This window comes from Nicotiana tomentosiformis, chromosome 11 (assembly GCF_000390325.3).
Source record: "Nicotiana tomentosiformis chromosome 11, ASM39032v3, whole genome shotgun sequence".
Classification (NCBI taxonomy): Eukaryota; Viridiplantae; Streptophyta; class Magnoliopsida; order Solanales; family Solanaceae; genus Nicotiana; species Nicotiana tomentosiformis.
In genome coordinates this window covers 121,515,421-121,530,638 of record NC_090822.1, presented here as the reverse complement: position 1 = coordinate 121,530,638, position 15,218 = coordinate 121,515,421, and the positions used below count along the sequence as shown (strand labels likewise).

The following is a 15,218-nucleotide window of genomic DNA, read 5'->3' as shown; positions in this document are numbered from 1 at the left end:
TTATTGTTCAATTGTTAAAACTTAGTAGTTATCCTCTCCTACTTTTTGTTAGTTTATATAGTTCAATGTTAATGTAACTTTATATGGGAATGCTCGAATGGTGATTGCAATTGTAGACTTGTAGTTTATTTTTTCCTTTTTGGTGTTCATACTTATTTTGATTGACTTAATGAGAATGACTAACTCTTCATAATTTGTGACTTATGAGAGAAATGCTAATTGCTAAATGATACTTACATTTTTTTATTCTCTATGTTCTTGTCAAGATCATGTTCTTCGACAAAAACAATAAAAGCCTAAAAGGTATGTTTTCAGTTTTCTTTATCTTTATATATTCAACTCTTTTACTTATGTAATTATATGATATTTATTATGTTTTAATATACTTTGTGTAACTTGTAGGAGAATATGAGAATGGAAGAAAATCAAGAAATCGCGCCTACAACTTGAGAATAAAAATTCACACTTTACAAGTTATAGGTAAGTATTCCATACAATTTCTCATAATATAGAGATATTTTTATTTTTGAATTATTTTTAGCCGGATCCCTGCACCCGTGTCAGTTCTAGGATCCGTATCCCCGAATCTAAAAATTTTTATCTCAAAGGATCCGGCCTCTAGATCTGCACCCGTGTCAGAGCAACTTAGGTTTTTATATGGCTTTTTGGTACTGTCTCTTCTTGACTATATTTTTATTAATGTGGTGCTTATACTTTCCTGAGCCGAGGGTCTATTGGAAACAACCTCTCTATCCTCACAAGGTAGGAGTAAGGTTTGCGTACACACTATCCTCCCCAGACCCCACAGTATGGGATAATAATAGGTATGTTGTTGCTGTATAGTTATTGAGTTAGGCAGAAAAAGGTGCTCCTAAAGATGTGGTGACTGCACATCTACAGAAGAATAAGTGTACCAACAATGACTAAAACTGTAATCCTAAGTTTCTATCCCCTACATGGATACTTTACTTTCATTGTATTATGTTCTTTGCTTTGTAAGTGTAGGTGCAATGCAACTAGTTTTGATGCACCTAATGTAAGTGTACCAGGAGATTGTAGGTCTTTTGGGATAACTCCTCGTCTAGTTTAACACCTTGAATCACAGTATTGCCACACCTTTGAATCGGTTCACAGAAGGTTTACGTAGGACAAGAATAAACTATCTCGGACTACACTCTCTAATTTTATCCTCTACATATACTACTGAGGAAATAAGCCTGCATGGCTTTTTACTTTTTACAATGTTGAAATTAAGAATTGAATAAGCTAACCCTCTTTAGATCATTCTGTAATATTCCAGTGGTTGCTTTTACTTTTTATAATGTTGAAATTAAGAAACTATCTTTCTTATATCTCTCGCTGCTTCTTTCGAAGTTTCTTTCACTTTTTTCATTGGTAGCTGGCTCTCTATTTCTTCAGTCAAAGGCTCAAAGTTTCTGCAGCTCCATCCTCCGGGTTTTTCGGATCTCGCAGGCCCTGTTGTCCTATCGCCGTCGATCAATTCTCTCTACAATCCCTGTCCGGTAAGCTTGCTCCTTCTTTTCTCCTCAAATACATAGAAGCTCTAAGAATCTACTTGTTTCATTTTGAAAAGCATCTTAGGATTCGCCATTCTTGTTGACGTTGTTTGAAAAGAAAAAAAAACAAATTTAGATCATAGTAAGCGTATTGAGTTTGGAGTATAATAAAGAGATCCATTGACTTATATTTTGTCACGACCCAATTTTCTCTCCGTTTGGATATCGTGATGGCACCTAGTCTTAGGGACTAGGTAAGCCTAACATTAATTGAAACAACAACATTATTTAAATAGAAATCTCTTACAATTCCCAAAATCGGTAATACAAGTCATAAGTTCTACAGAGTGTTTGCTAGAAAACTTCTAAATACAATTGTCTAGAAATAAGAATAAACAGTGCAAAACAAAAACTTGAAGGTGACTCCGAAGCCTGCGAACGCAGTAGCAGGTTTACCTTGAGTCTCCACAGCAACGACCCGCACAACTACTAACAAACAAATACCTGAATCTGCACAAAAATATGCAGAAGAGTAGAATGAGCATACCACAGCGGTGCCCAATAAGTATCAAGACTAACCTCGATGGAGTAGTGACGAGCAACAATCAAGACACCCACTGGTCTAATAAACTGAACAAGTATAAGTATATGAACAACAGAAATATGATATCTACATAAAAACTATGCAATATGGCTCACAATACAGTAATGACAATAAGAAAGGAACAACAAGTATCAGCAGAATACTATAAAAATGACACAGAAAAGTGAATGGAACACAACCTAAATCCCGAATCACAAATATAACAAGGACAAGTAATAACTCAGTAACCACAACCGATTTTACATCAGATTTTAGTCATCAAACTCCACGAGGTACCGAACGTCGGACGAATTATAACTCACAGGACTCAATACCTGAACCCTAACACTTGGTATCCTATGCCCTCATAACACTTCATAACCGCACTGACGACTCACATGCCAATAGAGCCATTCTCACATAGAAGGAAAGTAAACAAGGGTGAGCATCTATGCTCAACAATCTCAAGAACACCTCTTATCCGATAAGAGTGCTTAACTACGTGTATGCTTGTGCAAGTGTCCTAACATAGTCCATACAACAAATAAGCATAAGGAAAAAGAACGGACACCACGTAAAATATTTTCTCACACCTTTCGCAAGATAAAGCTCACACAGGTAAGTGTACCACTACACAATATCAACAACAAGAATGCCCCCACGCCATCACAAATCATCACAAATCAATCCCTGACACAGTCCACCTTGTCTCGCCACGTGTGCAATAGTGAAGTAAATGCCCGCCTTGTCTCGCCATACGTGCATAATAATGTTCCCACCTTGTCTCGTCACATGCGCAACCCACATATATATACCCGCCTTATCACACCGTATGTGCAAATATCAATAGTAACAATAGTACGACAGAAACCTCGTGCAACCCCATAACACTCGCACGGCAGAAACCTCGTGCATAATAATAACAACAACCATACGGCAGAAACCTCATGCATCACAACAACAAGTACAACAACAACAATGACAGTAGCACAAGGGTACGTCAAATAAGTCAACTCAGAAATTCCATAACTCAAAGAAATGGAGGAACTAATTCACAAGGAGTAGTCACAATAGAGAATGCTAGTCATAATAAGAACAACTAAACACGGAAGGAAATAATATGTAACAACGGTCCACAATGTACAGTTTGACAACGAGGGAGCTAACACAAAATGAATAATTCCAAATAAGGATAAGTCAACTAAAATATAGGATATCTACTTCTTTTAAGGTTGGAAATTAAGTAAGAGATACAACACTTTCAATTAGGGATAAGCAGCAGAACGATAATCATAGCCTCAATTAAGGATGAACAATTATAAAAGAGGTAATTATAACTTCAAATAAAGATAAGCAGTTAGGGAAAAAATAACATGGCAATAAAAGAGATAACAATTTCAGTTAAGGCACAGATGACCCAAATAAGCATCAAGGGTGGATCATGAAGCAATTAATTCCAGTTAAGCAGGTAGATGTGAAACTAGTAATTGAGAAATGTAATCATAACAAGAACAACTGCATATTCAATGAATACAAGGACCTAGGAACCCTAAAAAGACCAAGTTCTACAAATACGTCCGAGCACGTACTCGTCACCTCACGTACACGGACTACAATCAACATGGAAGACTCAAATCCTAAGGGGTAGTTCCCCCACACAAAGTTATGCAAGGTACTTACCTTAAAGAAGACAGACCGATACTCAAAAATGAACTTCTCATGTGAAATGACCTCTGGGCGGCTCAAATCTAATCAAAATAACTTCAAAGCACAAATAAAACTCATAAGAGACTATTCTGGATCATAAAGTCTCAATCGTTATCAAAATCGGTCCAAAAGTCGACCCCCGGACCCGCACCTCGAAACCCGACAAATGTCACAAAACCCGAACACCCATTCCGATATGAGTCCAACTATACAAAAATTATCAAATTCCGATACCATTTCGTCCCTCAAATCGTGATTTTTCATTTTGAAAATTTTCTTCAAAAACCACCATCTTCCTCAACTCAAAATACAAATTAAATGATAAAAATAAAGATAAAATCATGGCATATATTGAATTCTAGGTGAAGAACACTTACCCAATCGATTTTTCTGAAAAACCCACAAAGAATCTCTCAAAACCGAGCTCTACAAGTCAAAATGTGATATAGAATATGGCCTAACCCTCGATTTGGAAAACTTATATTCTGCCCAGGCCTGAAAGAATCGCGATCACGAAAGAGGAGCTGCGATCTCGAAGTGGAAATGACTACTGCCCGGAATTAGTGCTACGCGATCGCGAAGAAACATATGTGATCACGAATAAGAAAATTGATGGCCCAGGAACTGAGCTACACGAACGCAAAGAGACGGGTGCAGACGCGAAGAAGGGAAAAGCAGATCTTCGCGATCGCGAGGGAACAGATGCGAATGCGAAGAAACAGAAGGCAGACCTTCACGATCGCGAACGTGATCATGCGAACGCGAAGAACAAAAAATTCCTCCTCCAAAATTACTCTTCGCGAAGGCGAAGGAAAGGACGCGAACGCAATTAAGGAAATCAGATGACAGAAAATAGGAGTTCAAAAATAGAAGGAAATGGCCCGTAGCCCATCCGAAACTCACCCGAGGCCCCCGAGACCCCGTCTAAACATACAAAAAAGTTCCATAACCTAACACGGACTTGCTCGAGGTCTCAAATCACATCAAACAATGACGAAACTACGAATCGCACCATGAATCGAACTTATGAACTTTCAAAACTTCCAACTTCTAAAACGCATGCTGAAACCTATCAAACCAACCCGGAATGACGTCAAATTTTGCAGGCAAGTCCCAAATAACATAACAGAGTTGTTACCACTTCCGAAATTGGAATCCGACCTCGATATCAAAAAGTCCACTTCCGATCAAAATCTCTAAAAATTTGACTTTCGCCATTTCAAGCCTAAATCAGCTACAGACCTCAAATTCACAATCCGGACACGCTCCTAAGTCCAAAATTACCCAACGGAACTAACGGAACCGACAGAACTCCATTCCGGAGTCATCTTCATACAGTTCCGACTACGGTCAAAATCCTAAGATTAAAGCTTCCGTTTTAGGGACTAAGTAACCCAAATCACTCTGAATCATCCGGTAATTGAATTCAACCATGCACGCAAGTCAATACACATAATACGAAGCTGCTCAGAGCCTTATGCCGCTGAACAGGAATTAAATTCTCAAAATGACTGGCTGGGTCATTACATATTTATTTCATATTTCCTAAATTATTACCTTTTGGTGCACTGACAGAGGGCTTGACTTAAGGTTTTTAAATCAACTTAAGGTTTTATTTTATCCTTTTTTTGTGCTTCTTTGCTATGGGTGGGGCCTCACCAGTGGTAGAGGTGACAACCCTTCTCCCCCCATTATCCGGCTTCGTGGTGTCTTATGTGTATTTCAGGTCAGGGCCTGTGGCTACTAGCGGCGAAAGGGACGTGTGTGTGCAAACATTGAAGAACAACCCGGGCGAGTCATGCTAGGTGGCCGCAACATCATCGTATATACCAAGACAATTCCAAGGTTCTACTCGCGGGAGTTGGTACCTCCCGTTTTCCAGTTTCCCTTTGTTGTGTTAGTTAAATTGCTTCCATCTTAGTTCGTATTAGTTTATTCACCGTATTAGTGTGCCTGTAGTTGCAACTTGTCTTCTTCTGGTTTGGTCTGTTGCCTGGTGTGTGATAGTAATTCCCCTTACTCTATCGTAGGTATAGTGGTTGTGGTCTGGGATGGTCGAGTGAGGTCATGTCCTCTGGGAAAATGGGGGTGTGGGCCGTGAGGTAGGGCAGGGGTTAGGGGGTGGGGCGGGAGGCAAGGGAGGTAAAGGGAACAAGGGTGTCTGTAGGTTGAGAATTGGGTCATGGAACGTAGGTACATTGACGGGTAAGTCTATAGAGTTAGCGAAGATCCTTAAGAAGAGAAGAGTCAATATAGTGTGTGTCCAGGAGACAAGGTGAGTAGGGTTGAGGGCGAAGGACGTAGACGGGTATAAACTTTGGTACTCAGGATCCCAGAAAGGTAAGAATGGAGTAGGCATCTTGGTGGATAGGGAACCTAGAGAGTCTGTGGTTGAGGTTAGACGAGTGAATGATAGATTGATGATTATTAAGTTGGTGGTTGGAGAGTACACCCTAAACGTCGTTAGCGCCTATGCGCCACATGCGGGCCTAGATGAAGAGGTTAAACGGCTTTTCTGGGAGGGGTTTGATGAGATTGTGCGCCAGGTTCTGCCTGTTGAGAAGCTATTCATAGGAAGGGATTTCAATGGGCATATTAGGTCGACCGCAAGTGGTTATGGCGAGGTCCATGGAGGCTTCATTTTTGGGGAGAGGAACGGAGGAGGTACATCGCTGTTGGACTTCGCTAAGGCTTTTGGGTTGGTGATTGTGAACTTTAGCTTTCCAAAGAGGGAGGGACATTTGGTTACTTTTCAAAATACGGTGGTGAAGACTCAAATTGACTATCTCCTCCTCAAGAGGTATGACAGAGGATTGTGCAAGGATTGCAAGGTGATTCTGGGTGAGATACTCGAGATGCAGCATAGGCTCTTGGTGATGGAAGTTAGTATTATGTTAAAGAGGAGGAAAAGGTATACTCGAGGAAGACCGAGAATCAGGCGGGGATCCTTAACTAAGGATAAATCCCAAGAGTTGGAGGGGCGGTTATCGGCTTTGGGAGCATGGAGGAGTAGTGGTGACACGAGCACTATGTGGTTAGCGACAACAGACTGTATTAGGGAGGCTGCGAGAGAGGTGTTAGGGGTCTCGACGGGCGTCTCTGGTAGGCACAAAGAAGACTAGTGGTGGAATGAAGTGGTCCAAGGTAAAGTGGAAGTGAAGAAGGCAGCGTAGCTGAAGTTAGTGGGGAGCATAGGAGGAGAGGCGAGCGTGCATGGAGAGGTATAAGGTAGCTAGGAAGGAGGCTAAGCTAGCGGTCATGTAGTCTAAGACTATGGCTTATGGTCGTATGTACGAGGAACTGGGGAAAAAGGCGGGGAGAAGAAGTTATTCCGGCTGGCCAAGTTGAGAGAGAGAAAGGCTCGAGATTTGGAACAAGTGAGATGCATCAAGTACGAAGATGGCAGAGTATTGATGGAAGATGCCCATATTAAGAGGAGATGGCAGACTTACTTTCATAACCTTCTGAATAAAGAAAGGGATCGGGATATTGTGCTAGGCGAATTGGAGCATTCCGAGAGTCACCGTGACTTTGGGTACTATAGGCGTATCAAGGTTGAGGAGGTAGTGGGAGCCATGCGTAAGATGAGCAGGGCCAGAACGACCGGGCCAGACGAGATTCTGGTGGAATTTTGGAAGTGTGTGGGGAGAGCAAGTTTGGAGTGGTTGACTAGGTTGTTTAATGTTATTTTTTAGGCGAAGAGGATGCCGGATGAGTGGAAGTGGAGTACGGTGGTTCCATTGTATAAGAACAAAGGTGATATCCAGAGTTGTAACAATTATAGGGGTATCAAATTACTGAGTCATACCATGAAAGTCTGGGAGCGAATGGTTGAAGCGAGGATGAGGATGACAGTGTTTGTATCCGATAACCAGTTCGGGTTCATGCCGGATCGTTAGACTACAGAAGCTATACACCTTGTTAGGAGGTTCGTGGAACTGTACAGAGAGAAGAAGAAGGATCTGCACATAGTGTTCATTGACCTAGAGAAAGAGTATGACAAGGTACCTAGAGAAGTACTCTGAAGATGCCTGGAGGTAAAAGGTGTGTCGGTTCCCTACATTATGGCGATTAAGGACATGTATGATAGGACTAAAACTCGAGTTAGAACAGTAAGAGGCGACTCTGAACATTTTTCGGTTGTAATGGGGTTACACACCAAGGTTCTACGCTCAGTCCGTTCTTATTCTCCCTCGTGATAGATGCGTTGAGACACCATATTCAAGGGGAGGTTCCATGGTGCATGCTATTCGCCGATGACATAGTTCTAATTGATGAGTCACGAGCCGGTGTTAAAGAGAGGCTAGAGGTTTGGAGACAGGCTCTTGAGTCTAAGGATTTCAAGCTGAGTAGGATGAAGACAGAATACTTGGAGTGTAAGTTCAGCGTTGAGCCGGTGGAAGTGGGCGTGAATGTGAGGCTTGAATCACAGGTCATTCCTAGTAGATGTAGCTTCAAGTACCTTGGTTCAGTTATCCAGGGGGAGGGGAGATCGACGAGGATGTCACACACCGTATTAGGGTAGGATGGATGAAGTGGAGGTTAGCATCTAGAGTCCTGTGTGACAAGAGAGTGCCACCGATACTCAAAGGTAAGTTCTATAAAGCGGTGGTTAGACCGGCCATGATATATGGGGCTGAGTGTTGGCCCGTTAAGAACTCACATATCCAGAAGATGCAAGTAGCAGAAATGAGGATATTGAAGTGGATGTGCGGGCACACTGGGATAGATAAGATTAGGAATGATGATATTGGGAAGAAGGTGCACGTGGCTCCCATTGATTACAAGATGCGGGAAGTGAGGCTTAGATAGTTCGGACATGTTCAGAGGAGAAGCCCAGATGCTTCGGTACGGAGGTATGAGCGGCTGGTTGTGCAGGGCACGAGAAGAGATAGAGGGCGTCTTAAGAAATATTGGGGAGAGGTGATCAGGCAGGATATGGCGAGACTCCAGATTTCCGAGGACATGGCAATTGATAGGAAGATGTGGAGGTCGAGTATTAGGGTTGTAGGTTATGAGGTACTTGAGTCTTGTCTTACTTCGCACCATTGTGGGACTAGCCATATAGGGTTTTTGTCTAAGATAGCTAGTGGCAATGTTGTGTCTTAGTATTTTGCTTTTCAGTGCAGGACCTATTTACTAGCTATCGCTTTTGCTTTGCTTCTTTCTTCTGAATTTCATGGTGTTCTTAATTTTCCTATGATTGTTGTGGTGATACTAATATAATCTCCTTTTGTCCTTTTGTCTTTTTGTTTTCTTGAGCCGAGGGTCTTTCGGAAACAACCTCTCTACTCCTTCGGGATAGGGGTAAGGTCTGCGTACACACTACCCTCCCGAGACCCCATTAGTGGGATTTTACTGGGTTGTTGTTGTTGTATCTTTCTTAGATATCTCATGTGTAAAAACAAATCTCTCATGTGTAAAAAAAAAAAAATAGGTCATAAAACTAAAAACAAGTTTGTAATGGGCTAAAAAATCATTTGACCTTATACTATTTGGCACTTGCACCTTCTATCTCATGTGATTACCATACATCCATCTTAATGTATCATACCTATAGATTAGCATTTTGTTTATCACTAATGTAGATATAGCACATGACTTTGAGAATTTGTCTATGATATTATTTGAAAGGATCCGAGCATCCAACTTAAAACCTTAATCAATAGGTGGAAGAGGGACAAGATCTTTAAAAGACCCTTTGGATGCCCTTTTATACCCGACATATATAGGTCAACTATATAACTCAAACCAAAAGAAAACAAATCTACAGGATCTTCACGAATAAGGGAAAAAGTCAAACCTCAATGATAAAAGCTTACATTTTATCATCTAATCCATTATTTTCATAGTCCGACTCCGCAAAGATGGTCATAGCAGGCTCAGGTTGAGCAAATTGAATAATAAAGGGAATGACTGCACACATATAAGGAAGAAAATCCTGTCCAGGCAACTGCAAATTCTACTACATGCCTGCAATGAAGTTAAGAAAATAAAAAGAAAGCCAATGTAGAAAGAAATCGGATCTTAATATCAAGTGATTCACATACTTTTAGCAAGTATTCAGTAGAAGGATCACCCTCCTTCACTTGTAATCCTTGAACTGATATTATAAGGACTTCCATAACCTTTGATGACAACCAAAAAAAAAAAGCAAAGAAATAAAAAGTAAGCTCTACGTCGAGAAATGACCCACGAAAAATAAGCTCACAGCAGCACACGCCTAGACAAGAAAAAGATTGCCAAAAGATGCAGAAAGGCATCACTGTCATTATTTTGTTGCACACAATTATTGAAAGAAGTAGTAACTCAAACAAGAGTAGTCTGTACTATGGTTTGACAAAGCATAACAAATGAAGCAAGAACAAAGCAATCCCAATCAATGACACTGTTGAAGACATAATTAAGTAAATAAAGGTGTGCTCTATTTAATAGCTTAGGCTATTATATGTGATAGTCACACGCTTCAACATGGTATCAGAGTAGGTAGAGTTCTGGGTTTGAGTCTTACCGCCACCCAATACCAAAAAGAATTTTTACGTGCTTGGCTCATCAAAAAGGATCAAGCCCGCACGTGAAGAGGCGTGTTGAAGAAATAATTAAGTAAATAAAAGTGTACTCTCTATAATAGCTTAAGTTTTTAGATGAGATGGTCACACACTTCAACATGCATCAATATACGTGTCTAATTTTAGTGGCATCAATATACGTGTTTCAGTACTGGCATAGTTGGTAAAAGACCTGCTCTATGTCTTCTCTAAATTTCTCCTTGCCAACAGCAAATCCAACATGGCTTATGCAGTACATTGCTCTGGCACGGAAATGGAGATGGAGATTAGATTTAAGATCTGCGTCTCTCAAGACAGCTTTTAAGTGTGGAATAACAGTGTCATAGTAGGTCCGAAAGTGCTCCTGTTGACTTATAATATATCAGCCTTCATGACTGATAATATAAGCAGAAATAGAACTGAGTCAATAATAAATGCACCAGTTAATACCTCAACACATAGAGCTATATGAGACAATGCATTTAATGCTTCTTTTTGGACCATCTGTTTGCCATTCTGCCTTTCAAGCAAAAAAAACGAAAAAAACGAAAAAGAAATCATTAGTCTCTTGCATTTTTCAGTGGTGACATACCTTTGTAACTTGGTGGCCTCTATATTTGTACACCTGTAGAAGTACAAGCAGTTTGTTATCTATTCCATCTAGGTAAGGTATGAATAGTTCTGGCTTGCCGGATTGAAAGAAGTCGGAGAGAACTGCCGCTGCAAAGGCCTATAAAAATGCCAGAAAAGTAAAAGAGACTTCGAAGAGTATCTCAAAGATTACATCAAGAAATCAAGCAAACTGCAATAAGATGAGTGACCGTCTGATAAAGATCCAACTCCGACAGCTGTGGAATATTTAGTTTTAAGCCCAAATTCTTAGGAATCAGATATACCAGAACATAAAAAGTATATTACTCAATTAATCTCGTTATAGATAAAACAGAATTTTAAAATCATGGGGTATTAAACCTAAGAAAGGTTAAAGAACTTCAGCTGTATAGTAATAGTATATGGTGAGACCCCCTTGTAGAGGTGCATTAAGAATAACAACTTTTGTTGGTTGTTTCATGTATCAATGATAATCTAGTCTCTTTTAGCTTGCAATTGTTTTTGGGGAGACTTACAGCATCCGTAAACAGTCGTATATCACATAGGACAAACCTGCACTTGTGGATGAAAATCATCCATAGCTGCAGCTAATGCAAGGAGTACTTGGTTATGGTATTCTTCTTGCAAATGTGGAGAGAAGTCAGTCAACAACTGGCAAATTGCCATGCAAGCAGCCCATCTGACTCGAGGATGAGAGTCTTGGAAACAATTTAGAATCATATTGAGCAGTTACTCCAGATTCTTAATCATCACTTATAGTAGGATTAAACCATGGTTCTGAAGTAATTTCCTAAGAAAAACTTTTAAAAAAAAATAATTTATGCATTCTGGGAGATTAATAGGGGTAAACTATCTTATAAATTTAAGCAGTTTGCCAGCAAAAAGCATCTCCTATATGCTATGAGTTAAAATAATATGTGCTAAAATCAAACCATGGCCATAATTAATACACAACTAAGATAATCACTATACCTTTGAGCAACCTTTAGCAATAAGACCAAGTGCATAGAGAGCTGCATGGCGCTTCTCCCACACGGGGGAAGCCAAGTAAGTACAGAGCAGCTCTTTAGCAGTATGAGCAATAGACTTACCTCCTAATGCAACAGAAAACCGACGTAGCCACTGTGTCCCAACTCGGTAGTTATTACTTAATGTTGCCGATCCAGCATAAAGTAGGGTATCGGCAATATGCCAAGCCGTGCCTGAAAGAACAAGAGGGGGTGAATTGTGGTCGATTAAAACTTAGTTGATTAAATTTGAGCTTAGTCGACTAGATTCTGCACAGTGAACAGATAAAGAGAAGTAAACCAAACAAACTGAAAGATAACGGGACACAACAATTTTTATACTGGTTCAGTACCGATGAGGTACTTACATTCAGTTTCCCTTGGGTCACAAGGGACTTCTTAGATCTTTGATAATAGGTTACAATGATGATGATTTTGGTTTGCTCACCATCAACAACATTCGGTGATAATAGCTTTTGTAAAGTTGACACAACTCTTTTTTTGTGTTCTATCTCTTCCTATCTTTCACGACACTTGTAGACTCAAGAATACAATGTTTGTACTAAGAACAAGATTGGTTTAGGATCAGTTTTTATAGTTGCGTAGCAATCCTTGAATACGCGCCAGTCTTTATATAGATCAGATTTGAGAGCAGTTATCCAATGTTTTGATCGGTGCACACAATGTTTTTTTGATTCTTGATTCATGACCCATATCTTTGATTCCTTTAATAAGGATGGGCTGGGTTTAATAATCCAGGGAGTGTTCCTAAGTCGAGATCTGGGGAGTTGCTTCCATTCTCCATGCTTTGTCGAAGAAGAGAGAGAGCAGTTGATGGGATGGATTAGTTTTGCACCGATGATCCATCAGCCCGGAGAACAACTTTATTCAGTCCTATCCCCATGGCCATTCATGAAATGGGGGATGGATATCGTCGGCCCTATGCCATCGGCCCCAGGTACAGCTAAGTTCATTTTATTTATGACTGACTATTTCTCTAAATGGGTTGAAGCATAGGCGTTCGAGAAAGTGAGAGAGAAAGAGGTTATAGACTTTATCTGGGATCACATTATATGTTAATTCGGGATACCTGCCGAAATAGTGTGTGACAATGGAAAACAATTTATCGGCAGCAAAGTGACAAAATTCCTCGAAGACCACAAAATAAAAAGGATATTATCAACGTCGTATTACCCTAGTGGAAACGGACAGGCCGAATCGATGAACAAGACTATCATTCAAAACCTAAAGAAAAGGTTGAACGCCGCTAAGGGGAAATGGAGAGAAATTTTACCCGAAGTCCTTTGGGCATATCGAACAACATCAAAGACCAGTATGGGGGCAACCCCGTTCTCCTTAGTATATGGCTCTGAAGCCTTGATTTCAGTCGAAGTCGGGGAACCCAGTGCCAGGTTTCGACATACAACAGAAGAGTCAAATCATGAGGCTATGAATACTAGCCTCGAATTATTGGATGAAAAACGAGAAGCCGCACTCATTCGGATGGCTGCACAAAAGCAACGAATCAAAAGATTCGACAATAGGAGAACCAACCTTTGCCACTTCAGAGTCGGGGACCTACCTAAGGAAAGTCACCATCAACACCCGAGATCCTAATGAAGGGAAGCTCGACCCAAATTGGGAGGGACCCTACCAAGTCCTCGACATCGTCGAAAAGTGATCTTATAAGCTCGGCACGATGGACGGTGAACAACTGCCAAATAATTGGAACATATCGCTTCTCAAACAGTATTATTGCTAAGGTATGACTTTATCCCTTCTTTTTCATTTATATATTCGACAAACGGTGTTCGATCGAAGACATCGAGACCTCAGGTTTTAAAGCACGTGTTGCACTCTTTTTCCCTTAGATCAGTTTTTGTCCCAAGTGGGTTTTTTCCGGCGAGGTTTTTAACGAGGCAACAATTATGTGCTACCTGAGTACAATTCAACAGTATCCAAGGCTTCTTTACAATCAACCTCGAATACTGGAGGGCATCACCCTCGGATGTTACACTTTCTAGGAAAATACTTTGTGTCAAAGTGTCTCGATAGAGAAACTTTGTAACGGGCTAAACGGTCGAATGAACCATGACCGTATAGGTTAGTCGAGCCCCGATGGCAAAACATGTACGCATGTATAAATTATACAAAGAAGCATTCTTTCTATATAAAATTTCTACTATACAAGCTCCATACTTATGATTTGTGAGAAATGGCTCAAGGGCCAAGTGCAAATATACCTCGTACACTCGGGGACTGCCGTCGACGATCGACATATTCGAATAATATAAACACAAATTCATAAGACCTCAAAGAGGCACCCCTCGATCTATAGGCCAAGGACATCACCCTCGGAGACTAACACTTTGAACAAGTTCAAAGTGTTATTGAGAAATAACCCCATGAGACAAAACCAAAGGCTACGGCCAAATTAAGGCGGTTCGGAGACGTCCGAATCCAGTAATAAAAATAGGCCTCTGAATTCTTTGAAAAATCGGTTAAAAAAGGCTACCCTCGGCAAGTAATCAAAAGGGCTTCGATGAAATAGCCCTCGAAAAATCTTAAGAGGTATCAAATTATCTTTAACACAAACATGCTAAGGCACAAAAAGCAAAGGGGTTTCAATCGACACCGAACCCTAAAAAAACCTAATGGCTAAAGAATACGTGTTAAGGCATAAAGAAAATATTTTACTAAGTCTTCTAAGCCGAAAAAGGAAAAAAATAGCCATCTTTTAGAGGCCATATCGACCCAATCTAAAGAGCCTAAAAAGCCAGTACACTTAGAGTTTGAGATTTTGTTCTCACTCAGTTCGAACCTAAGGGTTCCACTATTCCGAGCTCAAATAAAACTGACTTGAATATAGCTCGAGGATTCATCATTATTTGATATAAAACCTTAAGGGATCTGTTACTGTGAGTTCGAAACTTACTCGAACTCGGCTATAAAAACAGTACAATTACAGCTTCGATCAAGCCATCCGAAATCAAAATCCCGAACATATTGTTGAGCTCAGGGACCCGCCCTCGCTTAACTAAAAAAACCTAAGGGTTTGTTCTACTCTAAGTTTGAGCTATTGCTCACTCGATTATAGAGGCTGCAGCAAACTGAATGCAACAAAGTTTTCATAAGAAAAAGGCAAAACAGAATTTATCATAAATCAGAAATAGGAGACGAAATGGAAAGAAAAGGAATCTTTCATATATGCAAAGTATTTACAAAGACCACACAGGGTCTTACA

At 40.3% G+C, this 15,218-nt stretch overlaps 1 protein-coding gene across 1 annotated transcript; it reads left to right on the top strand.

The window, feature by feature from the left end:
* The first annotated feature begins 6,227 nt into the window (after positions 1 to 6,227).
* Positions 6,228 to 6,929, top strand: LOC138902096 (uncharacterized). The gene has a single exon (XM_070189907.1). It carries the CDS (start codon positions 6,228 to 6,230, stop codon positions 6,927 to 6,929), a length of 702 nt encoding a protein of 233 aa, XP_070046008.1.
* Positions 6,930 to 15,218: the final 8,289 nt, after the last annotated feature.

What these genes read in the sequence shown, in the direction of transcription:
- LOC138902096 (XM_070189907.1), top strand. Translation starts at nt 6,228, where the DNA reads ATGATTATTAAGTTGGTGGTTGGAGAGTACACCCTAAACGTCGTTAGC.